Source organism: Lasioglossum baleicum, chromosome 7, assembly GCF_051020765.1.
Source record: "Lasioglossum baleicum chromosome 7, iyLasBale1, whole genome shotgun sequence".
Taxonomy (NCBI): Eukaryota; Metazoa; Arthropoda; class Insecta; order Hymenoptera; family Halictidae; genus Lasioglossum; species Lasioglossum baleicum.
The window spans coordinates 2580653-2605909 of NC_134935.1; the positions used below are offsets into that span (position 1 = coordinate 2580653).

The 25257-nt window shown below is 37.8% G+C and overlaps 3 protein-coding genes across 4 annotated transcripts in view; 1 reads left to right on the forward strand and 2 right to left on the reverse strand.

Annotated features, from left to right (window-relative positions):
* The first annotated feature begins 5094 nt into the window (after positions 1-5094).
* Lft (Limb expression 1 family member lowfat) lies at positions 5095-7874 on the forward strand. Of its 2 annotated transcripts, none has more exons than XM_076427034.1 (4): positions 5095-5600; positions 5713-5985; positions 6441-6787; positions 6846-7874. In XM_076427034.1, exons 2-4 carry the CDS (start codon positions 5829-5831, stop codon positions 7248-7250), a joined length of 909 nt encoding a protein of 302 aa, XP_076283149.1. In that variant the 5' UTR covers positions 5095-5600; positions 5713-5828; the 3' UTR covers positions 7251-7874. The 2 variants fall into 2 exon arrangements, with proteins under 2 accessions (XP_076283149.1, XP_076283150.1); XM_076427035.1 differs by having other exon boundaries at positions 5095-5401.
* Clpp (Caseinolytic protease proteolytic subunit) lies at positions 7795-9543 on the reverse strand. Its single transcript, XM_076427036.1, has 4 exons — positions 8996-9543; positions 8764-8898; positions 8111-8501; positions 7795-8048 (listed from the first exon to the last, which is right to left on the reverse strand). Exons 1-4 carry the CDS (start codon positions 9032-9034, stop codon positions 7897-7899), a joined length of 717 nt encoding a protein of 238 aa, XP_076283151.1. The 5' UTR covers positions 9035-9543; the 3' UTR covers positions 7795-7896.
* The window catches only part of LOC143210489 (adenylate cyclase type 10), a 46508-nt gene continuing 30274 nt past the window's right edge, over positions 9024-25257 (reverse strand). The window contains exons 20-34 of the mRNA XM_076427380.1: positions 22758-22984; positions 22530-22685; positions 22349-22464; positions 19407-19748; positions 19202-19338; positions 17006-17295; positions 13534-13732; positions 13318-13457; positions 13125-13236; positions 12885-13023; positions 11063-11633; positions 10901-10982; positions 10650-10806; positions 9726-10553; positions 9024-9162 (exon numbers count right to left, since the gene is read on the reverse strand). Of these exons, the coding sequence (XP_076283495.1) occupies positions 11490-11633; positions 12885-13023; positions 13125-13236; positions 13318-13457; positions 13534-13732; positions 17006-17295; positions 19202-19338; positions 19407-19748; positions 22349-22464; positions 22530-22685; positions 22758-22984 (2002 nt within the window). The 3' untranslated portion in view covers positions 9024-9162; positions 9726-10553; positions 10650-10806; positions 10901-10982; positions 11063-11489. The remainder of the gene's footprint in view (positions 9163-9725; positions 10554-10649; positions 10807-10900; positions 10983-11062; positions 11634-12884; positions 13024-13124; positions 13237-13317; positions 13458-13533; positions 13733-17005; positions 17296-19201; positions 19339-19406; positions 19749-22348; positions 22465-22529; positions 22686-22757; positions 22985-25257) is intronic.

The following is a 25257-nucleotide window of genomic DNA, read 5'->3' on the forward strand; positions in this document are numbered from 1 at the left end:
CATAGTTTTAACATTTTTAATTTTTTGGAAGGTTAAAAAATGTAATTAAAAAAGTAATGAAAAATAAAAATAAAAAAAAATCCTCGCTGCACGGGGACCCGAAGGCTAGCTCCAGATTGCGATTCATACGCTCGACGGCTCGACAGTCGAATTTCAGTTTCGTTTCCGTAAGCCGTAAAGCATGGCAACATGGCAAGTTCTAAAAATAGATTGTGGCTCGCACAAGCAGCGCACACGGATATAGTAAAGGTACGCTGGTGAGTGTAGCGCGCGGGCGCGTTGCTAACACGATACCAATACAGTGTCTTCTGCACCGACGAAATTCCGTCGTTGGCCTCCTGTTTCTCACTCCAGTCAGAATATATCCTAGAGGGCGTAAGAGAACACCGAAAAATTCGAGTCCCGCCAACTCCCATAAGGCTGGCAGTCTTTAACAGTATCTCGTCGGTGCCTGTATAACGGCATCCGCCGTTCCACACAGACTCCACGAGCTGCCTTCCATCTGGAAGGAAGAAGCCGCCCTCTAGATGCTGTGACGGCGGACTTTGTACACCTGTAATCGTTTTCGGAAGCCCACTGGCACCCACTGGCATGCAACTCCACACTCTTTCTAGATGTACTCCAACCATTGCTCCGAGCAGCCAATAAGCGGCGTCTGGAACCATACTGCCCTCCAAATTCACTCCACGCTCTGGACTATTCCTGGCAGTTCCAAACTGTGCTATCAGGGTATATATAGACAGATATAGACACAGCACAGAACTTTTCCTTGAGGAAAAGATAAAGTAATTAGTGACGTCACATTTTCCAAAAAGATGTATATATTACGCGGCGCGGGATATGAAGAGTGAGAGAGAGAGCAATAGCCTTGGGGTGCGCTCTCTTTCTAATTGACAAGTTGGTGGGGAGAGATTCGCCCAATGAAAGTGGAGTGTGCGTAGGAAGTGAGGTTGACTGGCTCGCAGCTCCCCCAACAACTCAGTGCTTCGATTGAGCCCAACCTTTTTGATACGATGGATGGTCGCTAGAGACGCTGCGCGGAAAAACAGTAACGTATGTATGGGTATCTACTATTGGGTAGATGAAATGGGGTTCCTTGAGCACCCCGCAGAATTTTAAAAAATTTATATGATTTGATTCTGAAAAATGACTGTATAACAAGTGTATTTGTGTATATTTTGTAACTCGTAGGACACGTCCTGGAGTCTTTTTGTCCGGTAAGATTATTTCGATACATTCCCGCCAATATAACTGCCTCAGGGCTCTGGCAGCTCTGCTACCCAATAGTAGATACGTTACTGTTTTTCCGCGCAGCGCCTCTAGCGGCCATCCATCGTATCAAAAAGGTTGGGCTCAATCGAAGCACTGCACCAACTATCGGTGTGCGAACATCAGCGAACATGAGATAGCTACCCAACAGACCGCCATTGTAGTCTTCAACTTCAACGCTGAACACTTCATACAGGCCGCGCATTTATTTTTTATTTAATTTTCCTCACAACTTACTTTATTTAAGATAGGAATAGTAAGAACATTATATTATATATTATATATATATATATATGATTTAATTTGATGTAACATATTAAGAAAAAAAATAAATGTCCTTTTCACTCCAGATTATTGCAACTTAGGTAGACAATTTTTATTTTGTATGTATGGATTTGTACGTTCACCTGTAACATTCGATATATCTTTGTTGGATTGATTCGGATGATGTACAATATTTATAAACAAATACTTGCACTTATACCTACCAACGTAGAAACGGCAAGCGAACAAATAACTTCTTCATAGTTTACTCTCTTTACGTTTTGGATGATTTCACAGTAGAAGATTTATATTCACTTGTTGACGGTTTCTGCCATTTCCTTAATTTTTCAGATGCTTCTCTTAGTTTCTGATCTTTTTCTGCTTTTTTAAGTTCGTCATCTCGTTTTCTTTCTGCAGCTGCTTTATCTCGTTGAGCTTTAACTCTCCTTAAAATTTGTAAATGTCTACTCTGTGTTTCTTCCGTCGTCATATTTTCAGTCTTCTTGCAAGCTTCTCTTATTTTTTTACCTTTTTCTTTTGCTTTATTCAGTTTCACTTCTCTTTCCTGCTCTGCCAATCTTTCATTTCTTCTTTCCCATCTGTCCATTTTTGTTCTCCTTTATAGTCGTGCGCCTTTATTTAGCAATCGATCGAGTTTTAGCGCTGTTCGAGCTTGTGATATTTTTTTGGTATATTCGTAAGCTCTTTTGTCAACGCTTGTTTCGAAATCTCCGGATCTTGCGACACTTGGAAAGATTTCCGTCAGTCCGAGAAACGAAGCAGAAATATTTTGCGACGTAATAATCGACGATCACACGTTGCGGACAGTGCTGCGATATGCTGCAAGATTTCACGCGCATGCGCGGCCACAATATCTACGTTGTGGGTCACAGAGTAGGCTGTGTATAGGTGCGTTCCGTACACTGATATCAGTGGTTCCGTATATCGTTCCTTGGAAACGGAACACTTTTCCTGCTTTTCCATGCATTTGATGCGAATAAAAAATGGCTGCTTATATGGGTGACAAAACTTGACATTGAAGAAGAAGAATTGAACAATTGTAGTGATTTGAGTGATACTACCGATATCAGTGACAGCGAAGATGAATTGGAAGATATTTTTGTAAATTTTGATTTGGAATTAATTTATTTATAATTACATGTTATGTAAAAAATATATTGATTGTATATATTTTATACCTTGAGTAGCCGTCACAGCACTTTCCTTGTCAAGCAAAAAGGTCAATACTTCGTTGCTTTCTTCACAAATTGTGCTTTGTTTCACAATGTGCTATACCTGCATCTGCTTTTTTCAAATCTACCGCTAATGCATCGGCTACTCATCAAAGGGTCCATTCCGTTGCACGCATAATGCGCATACACTGTATAGTGTATAGTGTAGTATAAGGGTGCATTCCGATTCACGCATGATGCGCATACACTGTATAGTGTATGCATAGAGACTCCTATACTACACTATACAGTGTATGCGCATCATGCTTAGACCATATATAATACCTATAGACCCGGCGCAGATAATTTGGCCCTCGGAAAAGATAAAGACGGTGTGACGTCACGTTCTCGAAAGATGTATAAGCTATGCTCATCGACAGTGCCTACGCTTGGCTTATATGGGGGAGTGAGGGGGATCAGCGGGTGCGCCATGTACATGACATACCCAGTACGCGGGAAGAATGGACAGGATAATTTCAAAGAATTTGACATTGTATCATGAAATTATCTATTATAAACTGTATTTGAGATACAGACGTTTATTCTGTATGTTTTATTAAGATATAAAGTAATAATAGTATTATATATATTAACTATTTTAGGAATCGCAGGTTACAAAATGGTTTTTTACATATAAATTGATCACATTTACAACATTTTAAGGTAGTACTGCTAGTTTTACACAATTTACATTTACCTCGCTTGTGATTAGTTATTGCTAGACTACGGATCTTTCTGCATTTACAAAAAAATTGAGTAGATGAAATTCAAATTCGTTGAAAAATTGAAAATGTCAATACATGATTTCTGCTCTATTACAATCATTCAGGGAAGAAATAACATTCAATTTAATTTCTATTTCTTGCCATCGATGTATTGCTACACAAAATTTACACGGAGCAAGTGTATGATGGCGTAGCGTCGGCGTCGGTCTGCCGTTTCAGCCATTTTGAAATTATCTTAAGACTGCTTAAAACTTATCTTGTGACGTCACACCGTCCTTTATCTTTTCCGAGCTGTACTCTCGGTTTTCCTATACACATACTATACCTATGCTGGGTCTATGGGTATATGTGGTCTAAGGTTTTCCTATACACATACTATACCTATGCCGGGTCTATGGGTACCCAGCCAACCAAAAATCTAAATTTGGTCGACCTCCTGTGCGCGCATATGCCGAGCTAGTGTCGACCGTAGGACCAGAGTTTGGACATGGGCATGAGGTCGGCATCAGGTCGGCACGAATCGGCCGAATGTGCCTTTGTGGCAGCACTGTCGCACTGATGTACCGCATGCCGAATATCGTTTTACAGGTGAAACAAACAATTCCAATGTCGCTTTTGCAAAATTCACATGTTTTTCTATAAGCGAGGGTGAAACTAATATCCTAATCGCGATATGGAGCAACAAAAAATGAGTATACACATTCGGAGCTAATATCCCGTACATTACTACCGGGCCGGTATATAAGAGAAATTGGCGAAACTCGGTCGCTTTAAAAGTTGAATATTCTTCTATTGGCCTCGGGCGTCTAGAAAAATCAGATGGACAGTACTTATCGAGTACTGCCATTCGCGCGGAGATGATAAAATCATTTTTATTTATCATCTTTAAAATATAAGTGTATTCAATTAGTTGAAATTGAACTGTAAAGAAAATTGTACGGCAATGCAAATTTTAGATTATGTCTCTTGCAATCGATGCAGACAATTTTTATTTCGCATAAAGATCCGCAGTCTAGGAAAAATAACAAATGTGAGAAATAAATAAAATTTGTATTTTTTTTTTCGCCAATTTCTCTTATACAACGGCCCGGTAGTAATGTACGGGATATTAGCTCCGAATGTGTATACTCATTTTTTGTTGCTCCATATCGCGATTAGGATATTAGTTTCACCCTCGCTTATAGAAAAACATGTGAATTTTGCAAAAGCGGCATTGGAATTGTTTGTTTCACCTGTAAAACGATATTCGGCATGCGGTACATCAGTGCGACAGTGCTGCCACAAAGGCACATTCGGTCGATTCGTGCCGACCTGATGCCGACCTCATGCCCATGTCCAAACCCTGGTCCTACGGTCGTCCAAAATTAAGCCAATCGGGACTTGAGCACCTCCAAGCGTAGATTGGACAATGATTTGCCGATCTGTGCCCTAGGCACGGCTTGCCCAAGGCACGCCTGGTTAGCTGGGTATATATGGTCTAAGGCATCATGCGTGAATCGGAATGGACCCTAAGAGTCTCTAGCGTCTCTAGAGTCTCTATGCATACACTGTATAGTATATATATAGAGTATAGAGACTCTATGCATACCTGATACCATCTCTGTACATATAAATATATCTCGTCTGTAATACAATACGGGCTCCAGATGAAAGTAATTCGTCCCTGGTTATGTAGAAATCTGGTAGAAATCTTTCACAATCAGTTGGTAAGCCACGAAGATAATTATCGACTGCGATATAGAACAGGGTGCTCGAACAACCAAGACAGCCCTGGTTTTCTGGAAATCGTCAGCGGTCCGAGGCCGGGGCCATTAAACGCATTATATGTATCTTGCAATTTGATCCTGCAGCGCTCGGTTCGCCGATCGGAGAGTAATTTACGCGAATTCCTGGGTATCCGGGTCTCTGCAGGTGGGCCTCCTGGGTTTCTTCTCGCGTCTGATGCCTTCGGTGTCACAGAAATCGCTGCACCATTTCGTTATTAGCACAGCATTCGGGGTCCGTCGAACTGAACACCTGAGAAAGACAGTTCTCGTTAACATTGTCACCCTTTTTTTCGCTACGCACGTAAGAACCGTCGCAGGCGCTTTGTTTATGTCTCTCTTAGAAGGTACACCATTAGATAATCTTCTTTTTCATTAGAGCAACCATTCTATTTCTGCACTGTCAACCACTATTCTTTTTTCTTTTTTTTTTGTAACACCAAGTTTTTATTTACTCAGCTCGTGATCTATGGATGTTATCAAAACTGCACCGAAGAGATTGACGTACTAATTGTATTTAGACCTTGTCTAATTATACTTGAAGAACGTAAATGTACATGAGCCTGTGAAAGGTAATGCAGGGCATAATGCCAGTTAAAACAAAATCCCGTGTCCCAGAAAATATGGGTATCACAGGTGGACTGGTTGATGCTAGGGACAAACAAGTGTTAAAGGAAGCTGTGGATGCTGTTGTTAATAGTTTTGCAAAGCACACGCAAGGTTACGGAAGGGGTACGTTTAATATTTCTTTACTATATACAGGGTGGTTCACTAGCTATTACCACCTCGATTTTAGTCATTATCATTATTCGTGGCGAAGAATGTTTATATAAGGTTGAATGGTTTCGAGAGATGCATACCATGGTATTGTAAGTGTTTTTGTAGGTGAACGCGTAGAAGACTTATGAAGGTCATATCAATTGATGAAGGTTCATATTCTCTACAAAAAAGTATTAATGTATTAATGAACTTTTATGTAGAGAATATAAAGCCTCATCGATTGGTGCAGGAAAAAATACTGATGACCTTTGTATCTCCTCTACGCGTCCACCTACAAAAAGCCTCACAACACCAAAGCATATCTCTCGAAAGCATTCAACCTTATATAAACATAAGGTGGCAATATCTGGTGAACCACCCTGTATATATATACTTTTGTAAACTAAACATTCGAATGACTTTTACAGTGAACGTAGTAGAGGCTCTGCAAGAGTTTTGGCAAATGAAACAAAGTAGAGGAACAGAACTGAAAAATGGAGCTTTAGTTATATACGAATCTGTACCTGGCGCCAGCCCACCTTACGTATGTTACGTAACGCTCCCCGGAGGATCTTGTTTCGGTAGTTTCCAGAATTGCCCGACTAAGGCAGAAGCGCGTAGATCGGCAGCAAAAATTGCTCTAATGAATTCTGTTTTCAATGAACATCCGGCAAGAAAGATAACAGACGACTTTATAGAAAAAGCTGTTGCAGAAGCGAGAGCCAGTTTCGCCAAGCCTTCTGCAACATCCAACGGAGTTGGCAATCAAGCACAAGTATGTGATTTGTTTATCTGAGTACATAGAGAAAGCGTTAACGTACTTTTGTTTGTAGGGAAGCGGAGATGAGAAAGAGGATCCAAACACAGGAATAGGTGCGTTTCGTTTTATGTTGGAATGCAATCGTGGGAGAACAATGTTAGAATTTCAAGAATTAATGACAGTTTTTCAATTGCTCCACTGGAATGGATCGTTAAAGGCAATGAGGGAAAGACAATGTAGCAGACAAGAAGTAGTCGCTCATTATAGTCACCGAGCGTTGGATGACGATATGCGTAGTCAAATGGCGTTAGATTGGGTGGCGAGAGAGCATGAGAGCGGTGGTGGTGTTGTTGCTATGGAATTGGCACTAGCTGAGAGAGAACTCGAGACAGCGCGTTTAGCTGGAAGAGAACTTAGATTTCCTAAAGAGAAAAAGGACATACTGATGCTTGCACACGCTCAAGTATGCCCTCAGTAATTTTAATTGAGAAATCACGCGATTCGAAAACATATGAGACTGGTCTTTTAAAAGCTGGTATTAGGGAAATATGTGTTTTTTACTGACATATAATGTCGCTATACTGTGAAGTGCTTTATCGTTGTCTAGCATCGAGACACGTAAACAATTCCGTCCTTTTTATGAAGTATTTTTTGGTGATAATAGACTGTTATTGGGATAATGAAATATGACGTACTTTTAAGAATATTTTAAGTGAATAACTGCCAATATTCAAATCAAAATTATTCATAATTTGTACATACATACATTTTTTTATACAAATTCTCGTCTTCCATTACTACTTTATGCAGTCTTTCTCATAATCATAGCATTACATACAAACGCTTGGTGATATATTGTGCTTGCCAGAGGAATAGTATCAAAGTGATTCGAGTATTTTGTTATATAATAACATAAACTCATGTGGTTGTTGCATATAAAGTCACCATTCCATACTTTATATGTGCGTAACGTTCACGCAATGTGGGCACAATGACTGTAGTGTGTTGCAGTTATATCGTAATTGTTTTAAGAATATTTTATTGCTATCTTTAAATATTGATAAATATATATGTTTTAATAAAATTTCGTAATTTTAAATAAGACTCGTTTCTCAGTCCTAACATTAAGGTTGCGTGGTAAGTTCCGGAGCAGTTTCTGGCAATTTCATATCTTTGACTTCCTCCTCTTGCATAGGATGCGCTAGTACCTTGTCAATTATTCCAAACTCTTTCGCTTGATCGGGACTCATGAAAGTATCCCTTTCCATACAACCTTCTGCAAATAATATCGTACTGAATAAATCTATCTTAAAAGAAATCTCACGACTCTTTATTTACCTATCTTCTGCAGATCCATGCCTGTATGTTTTACATACAAATTGTTTATCTGCTTTTTAAGCTTCAGGATTTCTATTGCTTGTATTTGTATGTCTGTGGCTTGACCGGATACTCCTCCCGAAGGCTGGTGCGTCATGATCCTTGCGTTAGGTAACGAATGGCGCATGCCTTTTGCTCCTGCAGCCAACAATAAACTTGCCATGGAACAAGCTTGCCCCACGCACCATGTTGCGACAGGAGGCAGAACGTATTGCATGGTGTCGTATATACCAAGACCAGCTGTTACACTGCCTCCAGGTGAATTAATGTACATATGTATTGGTTTTTTACTACTTTCTGATTGAAGAAATAATAGTTGAGCTACTACAACGGAAGATACATTATCTGTGATCTATAAAATAAAACGTGTTACAAACTCTACGATGATATATGATGTTCATTATGTTATAAATACTTTAACACATTCCATACCACTGGTGGTATACATTTTACAACAAGTTTAACACTGTAGAATATATTCCCACCAAAAGAATTGGGTATTATATAAAAAATACAGTATAGAACAAAGTAAGTGGCCTGAATGAAAAATCGCGCAAAAACGGCTTGGCACGGAACGTGTTAAATATTATGAAAGCGCATATTGCAAGACGTACCGGTCCCATTAGGCAAATAATCCGTTCTTTTAGAAGACGCGAGTAGATGTCATACGCTCGTTCACCTCTTCCACTTTGTTCTACTACGACAGGTACAAAATTCAAATATCGACTACTGATCTTTTGAGCAGGAATCTACAAAATACAAAACATTTTGCATTAATGAAAACATTTCAGAATTCATAAAATAGATAAGTATGGATCATATTTGTTTATTCTGAATTATACTCACAGAAATTTGTAGTAAACTGTTTATTCGTCTTAATAACATTTTGACACTGTATTGATTACAACTTGCAGAAATCACTTATCTGTGGCAACACGATGTTTAACATAACAAACTAACAGATAAATTATGTCGGAAATACTTTGTTGGTGAAACGACAAATAAAATGTAACCTAAACAAAAAGAATCAATTATCAAGTTGTTAATCAGATGATATCAACAAGAGCACATTTCGGCAACAAGTCAATGATAACGATATATTCATCGAACTAAAGAGTGCTGTATAGAATTTATTTTTGACTTCAAGGTATTCGGTATTTTATAGGTTAATATTTTTCTTTTTCAAGACCCCTTTTTTGTTTGTTTATAAAGAATTTTTCAAATCAACTTATTTTTTATATAAGACTTTCTATTTTAAACAAATCGAAATACTCAACTAAACGAACTCTTTGTGAAACGTGCATTAACGCGAACTTATTTAAAGCGCGACGTAAATAGTACAATTATTTATATTTAAAATACATTATATTCATTTAAAGTAGTAGAATTAATTTGAAACTAATTCATTGAATTTCAAAACACATACTCAATGTGCACTACACAAGACGCACCTCAAAATGTGATTTCTTGTGTATACTTGTAAAATATGTGCATGTGATCGGAGCCTTAATGTTTTCATGGTCCACAAGAAATATACATTTTTATCGTAGATTGAATGAAAAATTAACATAATTACCAAGGTATGTTATATATGTTCATGCAATTAATATATTTTTGAGAATTCAAGTGCTGTCAACAGTTTTATTGACGAGTAAAATTATATTTCCATTATTTAGGTTGACGTAACCTCACATTATTTTAATCTGAGATTGCACGAATTGAAATAATAAAACATTTGAGTGTATTTCAATTGCTATAATTCAATCTTTTCAGGTACAATGAGTGCGCTGTCATTGTTCAGGAACATATGTCAAGGTGTAAACTCTATCACACCCAAGATTCTTTCGGTAGGTCCAAGCATCGCAGCTCGTACAATGTATCACATGACTACTAAACAATGCACAAGTAATTTAACAAACACATTTAATAAAGTCGCTTTGGGAAATTTACTCCAGCCATTTATACCTATGTATAATATTACCTGTGGCTTAAAGATGAAAACAGTTTTACATAAAAGGTGCCTGAAATGTCGGATAATATGGAAGGAGGATAGAAAATATGTAATGTGTAAAGCGCATCCACGACATAATCAAGTGGAAAGGAAGAAAAAACCCTATAAAACTTGGATAGTAACGTGTGCCTCGCAGAAAAAAGTGCGTGAATGGTAGAGTAACAATGTACTCGATAGATGCTATTTGTATTGTATACAAGAATAAAATTGTTTCTGGGCCAATTTGGTGTTTAATATAATTCTTATAGTTTGGTAAAATACTTACAGATACACGAGTTTATTTAGAACTTTAATATTACAACATACCGTTATAATTTTTAACTAAATTACAATATCACAGAGAAACAACATATTGCTTGGATTCCTTGATTTAGCATCTGTACGTGCTAGATGCTGTAAATAAAATAATGTTCATTTTAATTTAATCGCAAGCACATTTTCGATTATATATATATGTACATTCTAAGGGAATCATTACAAATGTCTTACTATAAGGAGGACAGGTATAGGCAGAGCGAACGTTACGTAATGTTGAAAATGGCTGATATTTATCGCAATATAATAGATGGGATGAACAACCGCTGTAAGGAGCTCGAGGGAAATTAGAAAGAACTGCATACGGAGCACATACCGCAGAATAGCTAACCTGTGAATATAGTTACATTTACTAAAGCTCATTACAAAGGTCTTGTAGAAACATATACATATAAAACTATCTGTAATTGGCTTGTTTTACTTACTGTGCAAGTTTTGGAACTGGGATCCACAAAAATCGTTGGAGAAATTACTGATGATGGACAGGTTGAGCAATTTACACTTAAGCTGCATAGTTTTGGGAAAAATAATATTTGGAGTTTTATTGCTGTTTTATTTACGATAAAGCAAAATATTAGTTTACTTACGACATGTTTGAAATGTAATGTATGATTCTTAAACAAGGATTTTGATTCCGAATTATTTTGTAGAATAATTCGCGCAGAGTCTGGAAACACTTGACGATCTAATCGCAAACATATGTCATTTGTTATATATTCACATCTATTTTATAATTAATCACAAAAAAATATCTGCATTTTCAAAAGAGTATCGTAGTATTTTATGGTAGTATACTAATCAGAGTAGACTTTTCTTACTTTATTTTAGCGTGGCATTTTTAAAGAATGTATATAATTATCGTTTTATCAGAAACTAATGAATTACTATTTAAGATTCGGATAGAAAAAAGACTTCAGCTTCGTCGATTAGTAAGTTAATAGACTTCATTAAGTGAATCGATTGAAATTGCTTTAATATAGCACATTTACATAATTATATATAAACGCAAACATGTCAATACGGCTGATTTGGTAAGGGAAACGTGAAGATCGCCATGCTTGGTTCATTTGCATTGATCTCGGACCACTCATTTAATCTTTCCTCTGAAACTTGTTTCCATCTATCTTCTTCTATCGGAGATAGGCTACCAGACCATACCTACAAGAGTGCAATTATTATAGTACATGTACCCTGCAGGGTGTTTCAAAATTATATGTTCTGACGCTCTAAAAAAAGCGATAACTTTTTTAAATGTTGGACTATACGATTCAAACTTTTTCGGGAAGCTAGAGCAATTAGTTTACTACAGGATGTGAAAAGAAATTTTTTCGAAAATTGCAATTGGTCGGAATTGTAAAGAAAATACTAAAAGTTGCATTTTACAACATTTTTATGTGGGCCTACATTAAAAATTGTAAAAATACGTTTTGTAGATCTGTGTCAATTAAACGTATCCTGAAAATTTCGGCAAAATCGGTTGACGTTGCAATGGGCTACAAACGTTTAAAGATGGTAAAAATTGCAGATTTTCACGATTTTCGGCCTTTAAGGCAATAAATCTAAGAATCCTTACATATTTCAATGTCTGCCGTTTTTTCTGCATCAACCGATTTCAATAAAAATTTCACAATGCATATAATTGACACAGGTCTACAAAATGTATTTTTAAAATTTTCAATATAGGCCCACATAAAAAAGTTGTAGAATTCAACTTCTAGTATTTTCTCTGCAATTCCGACCATTTGCAATTTTTGAGAAAATTTCTTTTCACATCCTGTAGTAAACTAATTGCTCTAGCTTCCCAAAAAAATTAAAATCGTTTACTTAGTCCAATATTAAAAAAGGTATCGGTATTTTGAGAGCGTCCGAATATTAGTGGGAGTCACTGTATATGTACTTATGTATAATTACTCATGTTCACATGTGTCTAAATAAATCAATAATTTAATCTAAATAAATAAATAATTAATTTTAAATATTCTTAATGGGTGTGAAATTGATTGGAAAAAGGTTAAATTTGATTTGGAAAAGGGTAAAATTGATTTGGAAAAGGGTAAAATTGATTTGCAAACGGGTGAAATTGATTTATAAAAAAGTGAAATTGATTTGCATATTTAGAGTTCAAAACCTGTAAGAGAACGGCTGAATTGAGGCCTCTAGTTCCTTGAGACTTTTGTTCGTCGCGATGAGTACTATAGAAAGCAATAAAACAGAATTTTGACTTTGGGATTCAATGTTAAGGTCAATTTTTCGGTTCCTGTTTGTAAGAAATCTCCACCTATCTAGAGGTACAGAATCACGCTATAGTGGTCGCGACATATAATTTTGGAACACCCTGTACATTCTGAACACTCGGCATTCTAACCATCCATAGAAAGGGACTTATTATAAATAAATGACGAAAAGAACCTTTTCGAAATGGACTGCCCACTCGTATATCATTGTGTTCTCGACCTTCAGGCAGATTTTTTTCAATCGTTTCAGTAGCTTCATCGCTGCATTTCTTTGAAATTTGATCATATAATAATACGCTTTCAACAGCATGCATCTGCAATAGTACGAAGTTATTTTGTAATGTTGAATTTTTCATCGAGACCAGTACTAGATTTGTTAGTTTTTTTTACGAAATTATAACGCGATCATTCCCACCTGGGAATTGTGATTTTAACAATCTTAGTCGTCATCTTCATCTCTCTGAACATGCCTTTTATCTGCGACAGAGTAGTCACTGCATCAACGTTCCTGCAGTTTAATTTGTGCACTACGCGAAGGTACAATAATTATTGAGTAATGTTCACGCAATATTATTGTAAAGTGACCGGGGAAGTTAGAATATAGCTACCATAAAGAATAAGTGAACCCTCGAGTCTTTTCAAGGCAGTAATAGTAGCTGCTACAATATGCTCGTCCATTATCGGCCTTACGGTCACGCTTTGCCTCTCCCAGATTTTAGAAGCCTCCCATTGTCCTGTTCTGACACACCTTAAGAATTTTCGACAATTACATCGGACGCACAGCAGCAAAAAGAGAACGAGGCAAATGATCCATGATCGCGTACCACAGCCACATGGAGATGAAGTACCGTCTTTCCGCTTCGGGGTCGTGTAGGCTGATTATCGACTCACCTTCCCGGAGATAGTACTGTTCACAAGTTGCGAAGGAGAGAAGCGTGATACCAGTGTCCAATTGTAGATCGGCGCAAAGCGCGTAGTACCAGGTGCGGCCAGATTTGTCTTGATCGTTGTTGGACTCGAACTCTACGATTTGTAGCGTCTCAAACAACGTGGACTCTTTTGTACGGGCAATCAACATTCTATGTTTAATCCTTTCACTACCGCGGACGAGATATCTCGCTTCTACGATGTCGAAGGAGCGATGCTATGGGCGAGATATCTCTTTATTACGGATATGAAGTGTTTTCTTTGTAAGTTGGACAGAAGTAATCGATTTTGAAGACATATTATCGTTAGTCGAAACTACAACCACTGGCAGAATGTTTCCGATCACAGGAATTAATACGGATTTTAGAGAAAACATTCACAATTTAGAAGTACAAAATATTACTTTATGGAGTTAAAACTGATGGGAAATGAAACGGGGCTAATTGAAGAATGACAAACAACAAAATAATATAAGCTTCCATTTATTATAACAAAGAAACGAGAAAATAAACGAAATGTTACACGGAAAAAAGTTCCCGATTAATAGATCAGCTGGAAGAAAGTTTCCGATTCGATTACCCCGGCCCATCACCTATGTTCAACAATTACTGTTGCATGATTCGCCAACGACCGTAGTCCCGTTGAAAGCACCGGTTCTCGTTAGATCACCGTTAGATCCTTATACGAGCAAATTTTGGGCTGAGTGAGGACTTATTCTAAAGAGGAAGGTTAGACGCACTGCGCTCTGGTCACGAGGTTAACGAGATTATGTTTATAACTAATAATATGAGGGCCCAAAGTAGAGAAAAAATCTAGGAAAAAAACCCGCAGATTTCAATGCCTTTTTCTGTCTCCAAAAGACTTTTTGACTGCTATGATGACCAGAGTGCAGTGCGGTGAACCTTCCTCTTTCGAATGAGCCCTCACCCAGCCCAAAATTTTCTCAAATAAGGACACTAAGTGAAAACTACGAAACCCATATTTTCGACCCTAAATCTAGTAAGATTCTAGTTATTTAGAAAGGAACTAGAATCTTACTAGATTTTGAGTCGAAACATGGGTTTCGTAGTTTTCACTTAGTGTCCTCATTTGAGAAAATTTTGGGCTGGGTGAGGGCTCATTCGAAAGAGGAAGGTTCGCCGCATGGGGCTCTGGTCATCCCATCAGTCAAAAAGACTTTTGGAGATAGAAAAATACATTGAAATCTGCGAAATTTTTTCTCGATTTTTTCCTTACTTTGGACACTCATATTATTAGATATAAACATAATCTCGTTAACCTCATGATCAGAGCCCCCTGCGGTGAACCTTCCTCTTTAGAATGAGCCCTCACCCAGCCCAAAATTTGCTCAAATAAGGACACTAAGTGAAAACTACGAAACCCATGTTTCGACCCCTTTTTCTAGTAAGATTCTAGTTCCTTTCTAGTTACAAATCGAGGGTATACTACCCCCTTAAGAAACATAATTTCGAAAAAAAACATATTTTTCAACTTTAAACAAATATTGTGATGTTATTATAAAAGATATTGGATTGTTCTTTGCAGCAAAAGATTCTGTAGACTTTCCCGAATACAGTGATATCCAATATTAATACATTATGAATGTTTAAACATGTTTCAACAATCGTTAAAGATGGAGAGACACCACTCTTGCCTCAATTGTTGAGGATATTTTTCAGTTTATCTTAAAAAATAAGGGTCCGGCGTCAAATCTAACTGTATCACGTGATAGAGCAGACTTTTATCTTGAGAAACCACCCTTTAAAGTTTGCAACATCAACGTTTTTTCGAATCAAAAAGCAAAATATCTTCGCTCGACATGAGTTGCCGTCAGTGGCGTTCGCCATTAGTACGTCCGTTCGCCGCGTTGCATCCCGTCACTGGCGGCATCTCATGTCGGGCGAAGATATTTTGCTTTTTGATTCGAAAAAACGTTGATGTTGCAAACTTTAAAGGGTGGTTTCTCAAGATAAAAGTCTGCTCTATCACGTGATACAGTTAGATTTGACGCCGGACCCTTATTTTTTAAGATAAACTGAAAAATATCCTCAACAATTGAGGCAAGAGTGGTGTCTCTCCATCTTTAACGATTGTTGAAACATGTTTAAACATTCATAATGTATTAATATTGGATATCACTGTATTCGGGAAAGTCTACAGAATCTTTTGCTGCAAAGAACAATCCAATATCTTTTATAATAACATCACAATATTTGTTTAAAGTTGAAAAATATGTTTTTTTTCGAAATCAAGTTTCTCAAAAACTGTGCGTCTAGGGGAAAAATTAAGGGCAGATTCGGAATCAGCGCAAAAAACTCTATAAGAATCATCCAACAGTAATTGTTGAACAAATTTGGTGTTGGACAGTGTAAATCGAACCGGGAACTTCCTTCTAGCTGTTCTATTGATCGGGAACTTTTTCCCCCGTGTAACATTTTGTTTATTTTCTCGTTTCTTTGTTATAATAAATGGAAGCTTATGTTATTTTGTTTTTTTTTCAATTTATATCGTCTGTATCTAATAATAGCTGTTTGCTGCCGAAGTCTCAAATCATTTACTACGTCATTTTCGTCATTATTGTCAGCATCACCTTCCTCTTGTTTCTTTTTCGTGATCGTTTGGTAATTCGCTGCAAAATCAGCGAGGCACATATCATGTAAATCAATATCTCTTCTACTATAATTATCAAATATATCATACATACAAATTTCGGAGGTGTCTTCATTTAATTTTTTTAAAGCATTCTCAGATTTTTCATTCTTCAATTAGCCCCTTTTCATTTCTCATCAGTTTTAACTCCATAAAGTAATATTTTACACTTCTAAATTGTGAATGTTTTCTCTAAAATCCGTATCAATGCCTCCGATCGGAAACATTCTACCATACTTAAAGATGATAAATATTAAATATACCATATTTGACACAATTAGAGTGTTTATCGTTTATTTGTGTACGGAATGCTTGAAATGCATAAATGTGACGGAAAAATTTTCACAGAAATATCTGGTTTCCTTCCGTCAGCCATTTTCTTGCGAACTACACATTTTATTGTTGGATGAGATATATTTCTGTCGGTTATATTTTGCATATTAGATTCTCTACATTGACTACAATTATCCCTCTGCATTCCATACAAAATAAGCAATAAAAGCTCTAATTGTGTAAAATATGAAGTATTTTATATTTATCATCTTTAAGCACCTTCCACCAACGATGACATATCTTGAAAATCGATTACTTGCGACAAATTTTTAAATAAAACACTTCATATCCATAATGAAGATACACGAGATATCTCGTCCAAAGTATTGTACGACGAAATCGCGGTGACGAGATATCTCGTCCATTGTAGTGAAAGGGTTAATTTACCCAGTTCTCTTAACTGGGAGATCGCCTCGGAATGGCGAGAGGATAGCATAAGCAGATGAGCCAAACGAGGCATGATTAGCAGCTTCAGGAACGTGGATCCGATCGTGGCGGCCATTCTGCAGCAGATGAAGCCGATTCTGATCGCCTTCGCGATTTGCCCGTTCACCCATCTGGAGAAAAATATTCCCGCATAAAGCTGGGCGATCATGTTCAATTCCCGGGCTTCGATAGCGTCTCTGCTTTGTCTGCAAATATCGAGACTCTTCTCCTCCAAAGATGGTATAATAGCCCTGGAAATTACAGAATTATTTTCCTTCAAGTCAGCGCTAGGAATTACAGTAAAGTTACGACAAACAGAATGTCCTTTTTTTATACCATAGAATGATATAGAGTATCAAATTCTGAGTATAAAAGTGTTGACCTTCGTTATCCTAAACCTAATAGTTAACGAGATATTATGAAAAGAAGAAAGAAAATTGTTTCGATAATATCTCGTTAACCATGTAGAGGTCAATACATTTTTACTCAGAATTCGATAGTCTATCGATTCATGATACAAAAAGTAGGTCTTTCGATTTAAAAAAATCAAGGTGACCTTGAAATCTCCTCTATGACTCCACCCACGCAGAAAATGTTTATGTCACAACATGTCCCCCTCTATACCGTGCAAATTTTGTCCATAACATTTTTTCATATTGTTACAAATAAAGGCAATATTCAAAGTGGACATAGTTATTGCCCCACCCTGTATATTATTTAAATTTCATGTGTATACAGTTTTCTTATTTTAGTGTATATTGTGTGTTTATTATTATTATTTAGTACTTATTTAAGTTAATACGAAGATATAGCGAATGCGAACATGCAGGATGTGAGAAATGTTGTGATTTTCGCGTGCGCGCGATGGCCATTTTTCGTAGATCAACTATAAAACACGGAGTAGCGCACAGTAGCAGCCTTTTCTTTTTGCATCTTAATCAGAAAACTGCATTTTTTTATTGACTTAAATATATAATTAAAATAGTTTGCTCCATATTAAATCGATATAGTGTATTATATCTGAATAGTGTACACATATATATTAGCATTGTAAATAGTGTAATAGTGTAGTGTGTGAATAAATTATTTTTTTGTTACAAAAGGTATTTTTTGTATTAAATATACTATAAACGAGAGACTAACATTAAAAAATACATAAAATAATTTATACAGAATAAATATACTAATAAATAATAAATAACAATAGTATAACACATTTAATAAAATATTACATTTAAGTAAGCTGACATAATTGCGCGCTTATAGCCACGCGCCGTTTCACCGCAGCGCGCCGCGCCGTATCCCGACGAACGACCGCGCTAGTGGAAGAGCACCACTGGCGTCAACGCATGTCGGGCGAAGATATTTTGCTTTCTGGTTCGGTAAAAACGTCGACCATGCAAACTTCACAGGGGGGTTTCTCAAGATAAAAGTCTGCTCTTTCGCGTGGTATAGTTCAATTTTTCGCTGGACCCTTATTTTTTGAGATAAATTCGAAAATATCCGCAAAAATTGGTGCAAAAGTGGTGCATCTCTGTCTTTAATCATTCTTTAAACATGTTTAAACAATCATAATGTATTAATATTGGATATCACTGTATTCGGGAGAGTCTACAGAATCTTTTGCTGTAAACAACAATTCAATATCTTTTATAATAACATCGCAATATTTGTTTAAAGTTGAAAAATATGTCTTTTTTTAAAACTCCATTTTCTCAAAAACTGGACGTATAGGAAAAAAATTAAAACCAGATTCGGAATCAGCGCAAAAAACTCTATAAGAAGGGCCCAACAGTATATTGAAATCACAAAAAAAGTTGAAATTTGTTGGACAGTGTAATTAAAAAAATGTAATAATTAAAAGTATACCTTATACTTAGCTAAAAAAACTTCTATGAAACAAAAATCTGTTAGTGTTAACGTCTAAAGCGTGTTAACAGAATTTCAAACTTTCGGCTTTCAGTGCTTTATGGATACATGAATGGGAATACGATTGATGGGAGATTGTTCCTCAGATATTCAACTAACTCAAACCACAAAAATTTTACAATTTATGTAAACTGTTAAAAATTGAATTTTGACCGCTGAAATCGGGCATACAGCCCACTGTGCGCTGCCATAAGCTATTCAATTCAATTACACTACATCGTCGCATACCTGTCCTGATACATATGCGCCGTAATCAACATGTTGGTGTAAGACGTGCTCAACACGAAGAAGTTTCCCTTGGCCCTCAACGCGGTGTTCAAGCCCCAGATAGCTGCCAGTCGCGCATGCTTCTTCATACCTTTGATCTAATCACCGGTACAAGCTTGGGAGATTTGTTTCAACATTGCAATTTCAATACCAATCGATCAATTACCCTGAACAGATCGAACAGCCGCCCTAAGCATTCCGCCAACTGTTCGACGTAGTCCACAGTTTCGGTTATAGTGCCTTCCGGAATAATGGGATTCTCAAGGTCTTCAGTTAGGTTCCAACACATCAATCTCCATCTTAGTCTCAGTAGCTCCTCGAGCGACATCATGTCGATCATCATCTCCAGTCTCGGAAATTTGCAGCCCAGATTGTTCAACGCCGACAACAGGGTAGTCTCCGCTTCGAATAGCGAGCCGCATTCGAGGAAACATTGTCCTTGCAGGGTTTGAATCTTGGATCTAATGTAGGGCAGCAGGATTGCTTCGTCCTCTGCTGATTTGAACAGCTGTGGATATCGATGCAATACAACATTTTTTACAAAACTTAAGACAATACTTTTGCCTATTTTTCTACTGAGATCGCATTCCTTTGCCGCATCGTATATTGTGGTGTTGGTGTTGGGCAATATTTAAATAAATAGTTATTGACATAAAAATTTAAACAACAAGCTATTTGTTATTTGGATATTCAAATAAAATGCAAAAATAATTATTTATTATTTGAGCAAGTTTAAATAAATTATTTAAAATAATAAAGTTAATTGTTATTTACAAATACAATTTAAGTTATTATTTTTAGTAACAAATTATTCGATTAAATACACTCCTCAAAAGAATTAAGGGATCACTTGTGCGAACCCGAAAAATTGCTCCCACTTTACGTGATTATAACTCCGTCAAAAATTGCCGTATCGATATCGTTAAACAATGGTTTGAAAGCCTGAAACCTCTAGTTGCAGATGCTCTGTTTCAAATTGTTGCTATGTTGGTTTTTTACAAAGTTATATCGAGATGAAGACAACATTGACGGTTAACAAAAATTTTGTGCAACTTTGGAACATCACACGGGGAGCAACAAATTTTTTTGATAAATCGCGTTAATATCATTTGGAAGGGCTATGTTTCCTGTGTAAATTGTGTGGTTGTTGAATATTGTGCGTGATTCAACGTGATTCAGCGTGAGTTATTTAACATTGAAGTAAATATGGGCTCTCTTTTTAGCTTTAACTGGCTCCAGAAACCGAAAAAATTATCGTACAATCTTGTGCAAAAAAAGCAATAGAAAGAGTGGCGCGCTAATTTCTGCGAAGCACTACCTTAAAACACTGCTGCCATTAGGTAAAAAATTGTCGCAGCGAGTTCATGGGGTACTCAATCGAATCGGCAGAATCTCTGCTTCAATCTGACGTTTGGGTCATGCTATTACGATCATTTCTCGCCGAGATATAGCGAGTTAAAGGAAAAATGGAAATTGTGCATTTTTTAAGCATATTTTCAGAAACACCTGGCATATCGAAATGTTAATGAAATTGAAAAAACAAAACGAGTGCCTTGAAGAGAAAGAAACGCTCTTTCTATTGCCTTCTTGCACAAGGTTCTACGATAATTTTTTCGCTTCCTGGAGTCAATTAAAATTAACAAGCCAACATTTACTTCAAAGTTGAATAACTCGAATAAAAAAAATCGCACGATATTCAACAACCACACAATTTACACAGGAAAGATAGCCCTTTCAGATGATATTAACGCGATTTATCAAAAAAATTTGTTGCTCCCCGTGTGATGTTCCAAAGTTGCACAAAATTGTTGTTAACCGTCAATGTCGTCTTCATCTCGCTATAACTTTGTAAAAAAACCAACAATTTGAAACAGAGCATCTGCAACTAGAGGTTTCAGGCTTTCAAACCATTGTTTAACGATATCGATACGGCAATTTTTGACGGAGTTATAATCACGTAAAGTGGGAGCAATTTTTCGGGTTCGCATAAGTGATCCCTTAATTCTTTTGAGGAGTGTATAAGAGGGTAGACTCCTTTGTCCAGGATTGCAAGGGTGTGGGGTTCGCCTTCTCATTTCTTGATAATACAAACACGGGGTTTTTCAATAGTAAAAAACGCTAGATAAAATATCGATCTAGAGCGCTACCTCCCCCAAAAGTCCTATTTTTTCGTTTACGAGACGTAATTTGCATTATTCGGCGGCGTAACTTGCATTATTCGGAAGCATACAACTACGCATGTAAGTAGCTATTTTCATAGCTACTGCTGAGCGTTCACAAGATGATCATTGGGGGGGGGGGGGAGGGGACACAGAGGCAAGAGGGGTCTATCGTTCTGCATAGCAGTAGTGGTGTGTGTGTGTGATCGCTTCGCCAATAGAAAGTGCGCTCCTTCGAAGCAGGGATCATCTTGTGAGTGGTCAACAATACATGCTGCCGAACAATGCAAATTACGCCTCGTAAACGGAAAAGTAGGACTTTTGAGGGCGATTTTTTTTATCTAGCATTTTTTGACTAGTGAAATACCTCATTTTTGTAATATCGAGAAATGAGAACGCGAATCCCGCACCCTTGCAATCCTGGAAACGAGACTACTTCTAAACTTTACTTATGCGTTCGAGAAAATACTCACCGCTCAATACTTACGTTACCAGCCAATATTTAATTTAATGATGCTTTCTAGCATCTAGCAAAAATCTAACAAAATCTAGCAATTTTGCAAAAAACTTTTGTTCTTTCCTAACGTTTCGGTTCAGTTTGAACCTTTTTCAAAGGTTATACGTTATAAACCAGCAGCGTGCACAGGTAAAATTTTCAATTGAAAAAGGTTCAAAACTGAACCGAAACGTTAGGAAAGAACAAAAGTTTTTTGCAAAATTGCTAGATTTATTAATTGATCGAAACGGTAGCGCCGAAAGTATCATTAAATTAAATATTGAACATTTACGATCGATAATTGGGATTATGTTACCAGCCGAAATGGTTCTACGAATATTTTTTAAGTTTTGTTTACCTTCGATTATGATAATTTGTTAAGAAGAATGAATAAATATTACTTCTACGGAAAACCACGCCACTCTTTTCACACATAACCTAACAATTATACACCTGGTCTAGAATCGCCTCGCCTTCTACCAACAGTTTCCGAGCTTGTGGTATGTTAGAGCTGAGCAGGCAGATCTCCGCGAACTCCAATATGGCGGTCATCGTCATGTCCATTTTCCCTGATGAAAGGAGTTGAAAGTTTTATTCTCTCGCGAGAACTAATCCTATGGCTGGTTCAACATACCAATACCGCGACAGTGGTCCAGCATTTGGGTATATACTGTCATTAAGATCAGATCGCACTGACAATTACTGAAATCCGTTTCGGAAAATGTAACTGTCGGGCTTTTTTCGACGCGTTTGAATATGTTGAGGCAAGAGAGCCAGCTCTTGCGTTTCACTGTTCATCGAAGGTGATTTGTAATAATACGAGTATGCTTATTTAAAACAGATATTATTGCTCACCACTCACCACCACTCTTTGTTATATCAAAGTGACTTTGCAAGGACTCGAACTCTATGCTGCCAAACATTTCCTCGATCACAGTTCGTCTTCTCAGTCTGTCTTCCCGTTTCGAGATTTTCCCTAACAATTTTGCGAACTGGCCTTCTCCGCAAGACAGGCAACGCTTCGTGTATTGCTTCAGATACTTGAGCGCCTGGTTATGCAGCTCCATTTTTTGGTTCTCCGTGAGCAATCTGAGCCGTGTCGCGATTGTTAGATATTAATAGAATGCGGACTGTATGCATTTACGACAAAAATATGTAGCTCTAATATGAAGAAAACATCTTTCTCCGCGAAAGGCAAACTTTTTATTGGTAAATATTGACAATAGGGGACCCAGCTCCGATGACCTTCATCTCCACATATGTTGTCAAGGTCTTCACATTTCTTGTTAATTAACCGACTGTAATAATTGTAGGCCCAACGTTGGATATTAGTTGATACATTGTCATAAATTTTCGTCGTAGACCTTTTTTTAATTTAATTTAAGGATGAGTGGTGTAGCGACGTCGTCATTGCCTGACCCCGGTGAATTCGATATCTTATGGTATTAAAGCGTTAGAGATCTTTTTATCTGGGCCCAGTACGACCTGTTTTACGATGGGGTTTTTTCCGACACATCTGGCAAACAGACCCGACTGGGCCTATAACGTTTCGACAACGAGTATCCTTGGCCGTGACGAGTCCAGCTACCTCAGGTACTCGCATATACCTGATAGCCGGCCTCGTACGACCAAGGGATTTTTGCATGACACGTTTTCTCGACAAGCGAGCTCACCCGCAAGCTTTCATCCCTACCATTTTTGCGAGACACCCTCTCCCTTGTCGAGGACCTAATATGTAAATAGCCCTTCGAAAGCGTCGGAGAGGCACTCTCGTGCTGACTAGACTAGCAAGTTTAACCTGCGTTATTGTAGTAATTCTTCCGGTATCCTCGTGCGGAATTTCTCGTCAAGTCTTTGTTTTTAGTGTGAATGGTCTGGCGAGTTCAAAAATAAAGTTTCGCATTTCTTGTATGAAGAGCGTGGCGTATCATTTAGTCTTAATCGACACACCTCAGTGGAAAAAAATACATTTATGTACATCCCCGTATGGGGGTAGTGTGGGACTTGAGAGAACAGGTGTACGGTTCCCTCCATACCCACTAAAACTAACCACTCATCCAGGGCCCTTGGGCCCTATCCTTCCATTCAACCAATGTGCCCGACGAAGGACAGTTCAGGGACCCGCCGTTTACATCTCTGACTGAACTGCCTTGTAGTTTCGAGCTAGTACCACTCATGTTCTTATCTCTCTTCGTCGTGGGCCCTATGTTGGGGATTTGTAGACAAAAAACCACCGACCATATCTCAACCAACTCCCAACCGTTGGTCACCGTTGGCCAACCATAAATGCTACTAGGGAAGTAAGTATCCGGTGATTTACGGACAGGAGTGTACAGGAAAAAGTTGTTCAGAATGTTAAGCTTGTTACGAGCCAGGGCCGCGAGCAGCACGAGTGGCCGGCGAAGGGTTGTTACCCTTGGAATATGGTATCAATTTGTTAGTTAAGGTACGCGGACGAACCCAATGCGAAATTGGGGAGCCGCTAGGATTATAGACAGCGAGGACGAACCTGACGCGAAGTCAGGGAGCCTTTAGGAATGGAGTCAAATGCAGACGAACTTGATGCGAAATCAGGGAGCTGCTAGGAAGGTGAAACTTCGTGAACGAACCCAATGCGAAATTGGGGACGCGACGCGCAGGCGAACCCGATGCGAAACCGGGGAGCCGCTAGGAGGTTGTATAACGACGCGGACGAACCCAATGCGAAATTGGGGAGCCGCTAGGATAATTAGTAAGCCTCATAACTAGGATAATTCAATTGATACAATCCGAGCGGTAAGATTGTATCGTGTGGGGACGTTCAATTACTTGATTAGGATATTGGACAATAATTATGGGTTTAATGAATTTGCGTTAATTATATTTTCAGAGAACACAAATGTATTCTCACTATAAGACTTCGTGTTACAATTGTGTAATTGTCGCGAATGGATTGAATGTAGAATAGAAAGAATTGAAAGATGATATTACCTAAACTAATTGTAAGATGCACGATGTTGACGTACTGGCAATGCGGGGGTCTCGGAGCAACCCTATCACTGCCTAATAGATTTTACACCGAACTCGCGGAATCTATACGGTTAAACTTGATTCGAAGGGAACTTTAGCCCGATCTCACTGGTAGTTGACTTCCGAGATGCAGCACGATGCGACACGATTCGTGATTACGACAGTAATAGCCCACGAGAGTAGAAATGCAAGGGCTTTTATATAGCTCTGCAATGACAGGTGGTACTTGTCAGTACCCTTTGAGTGAACATTCGTATTTTGTCAACGACTAGTTGGTCATGCGTATGTTTGGGCCCTAAACTAAACTAAACAGCTATGTAGATTTATCTAGGGTGGCTCTGTTCCTGCCAGAG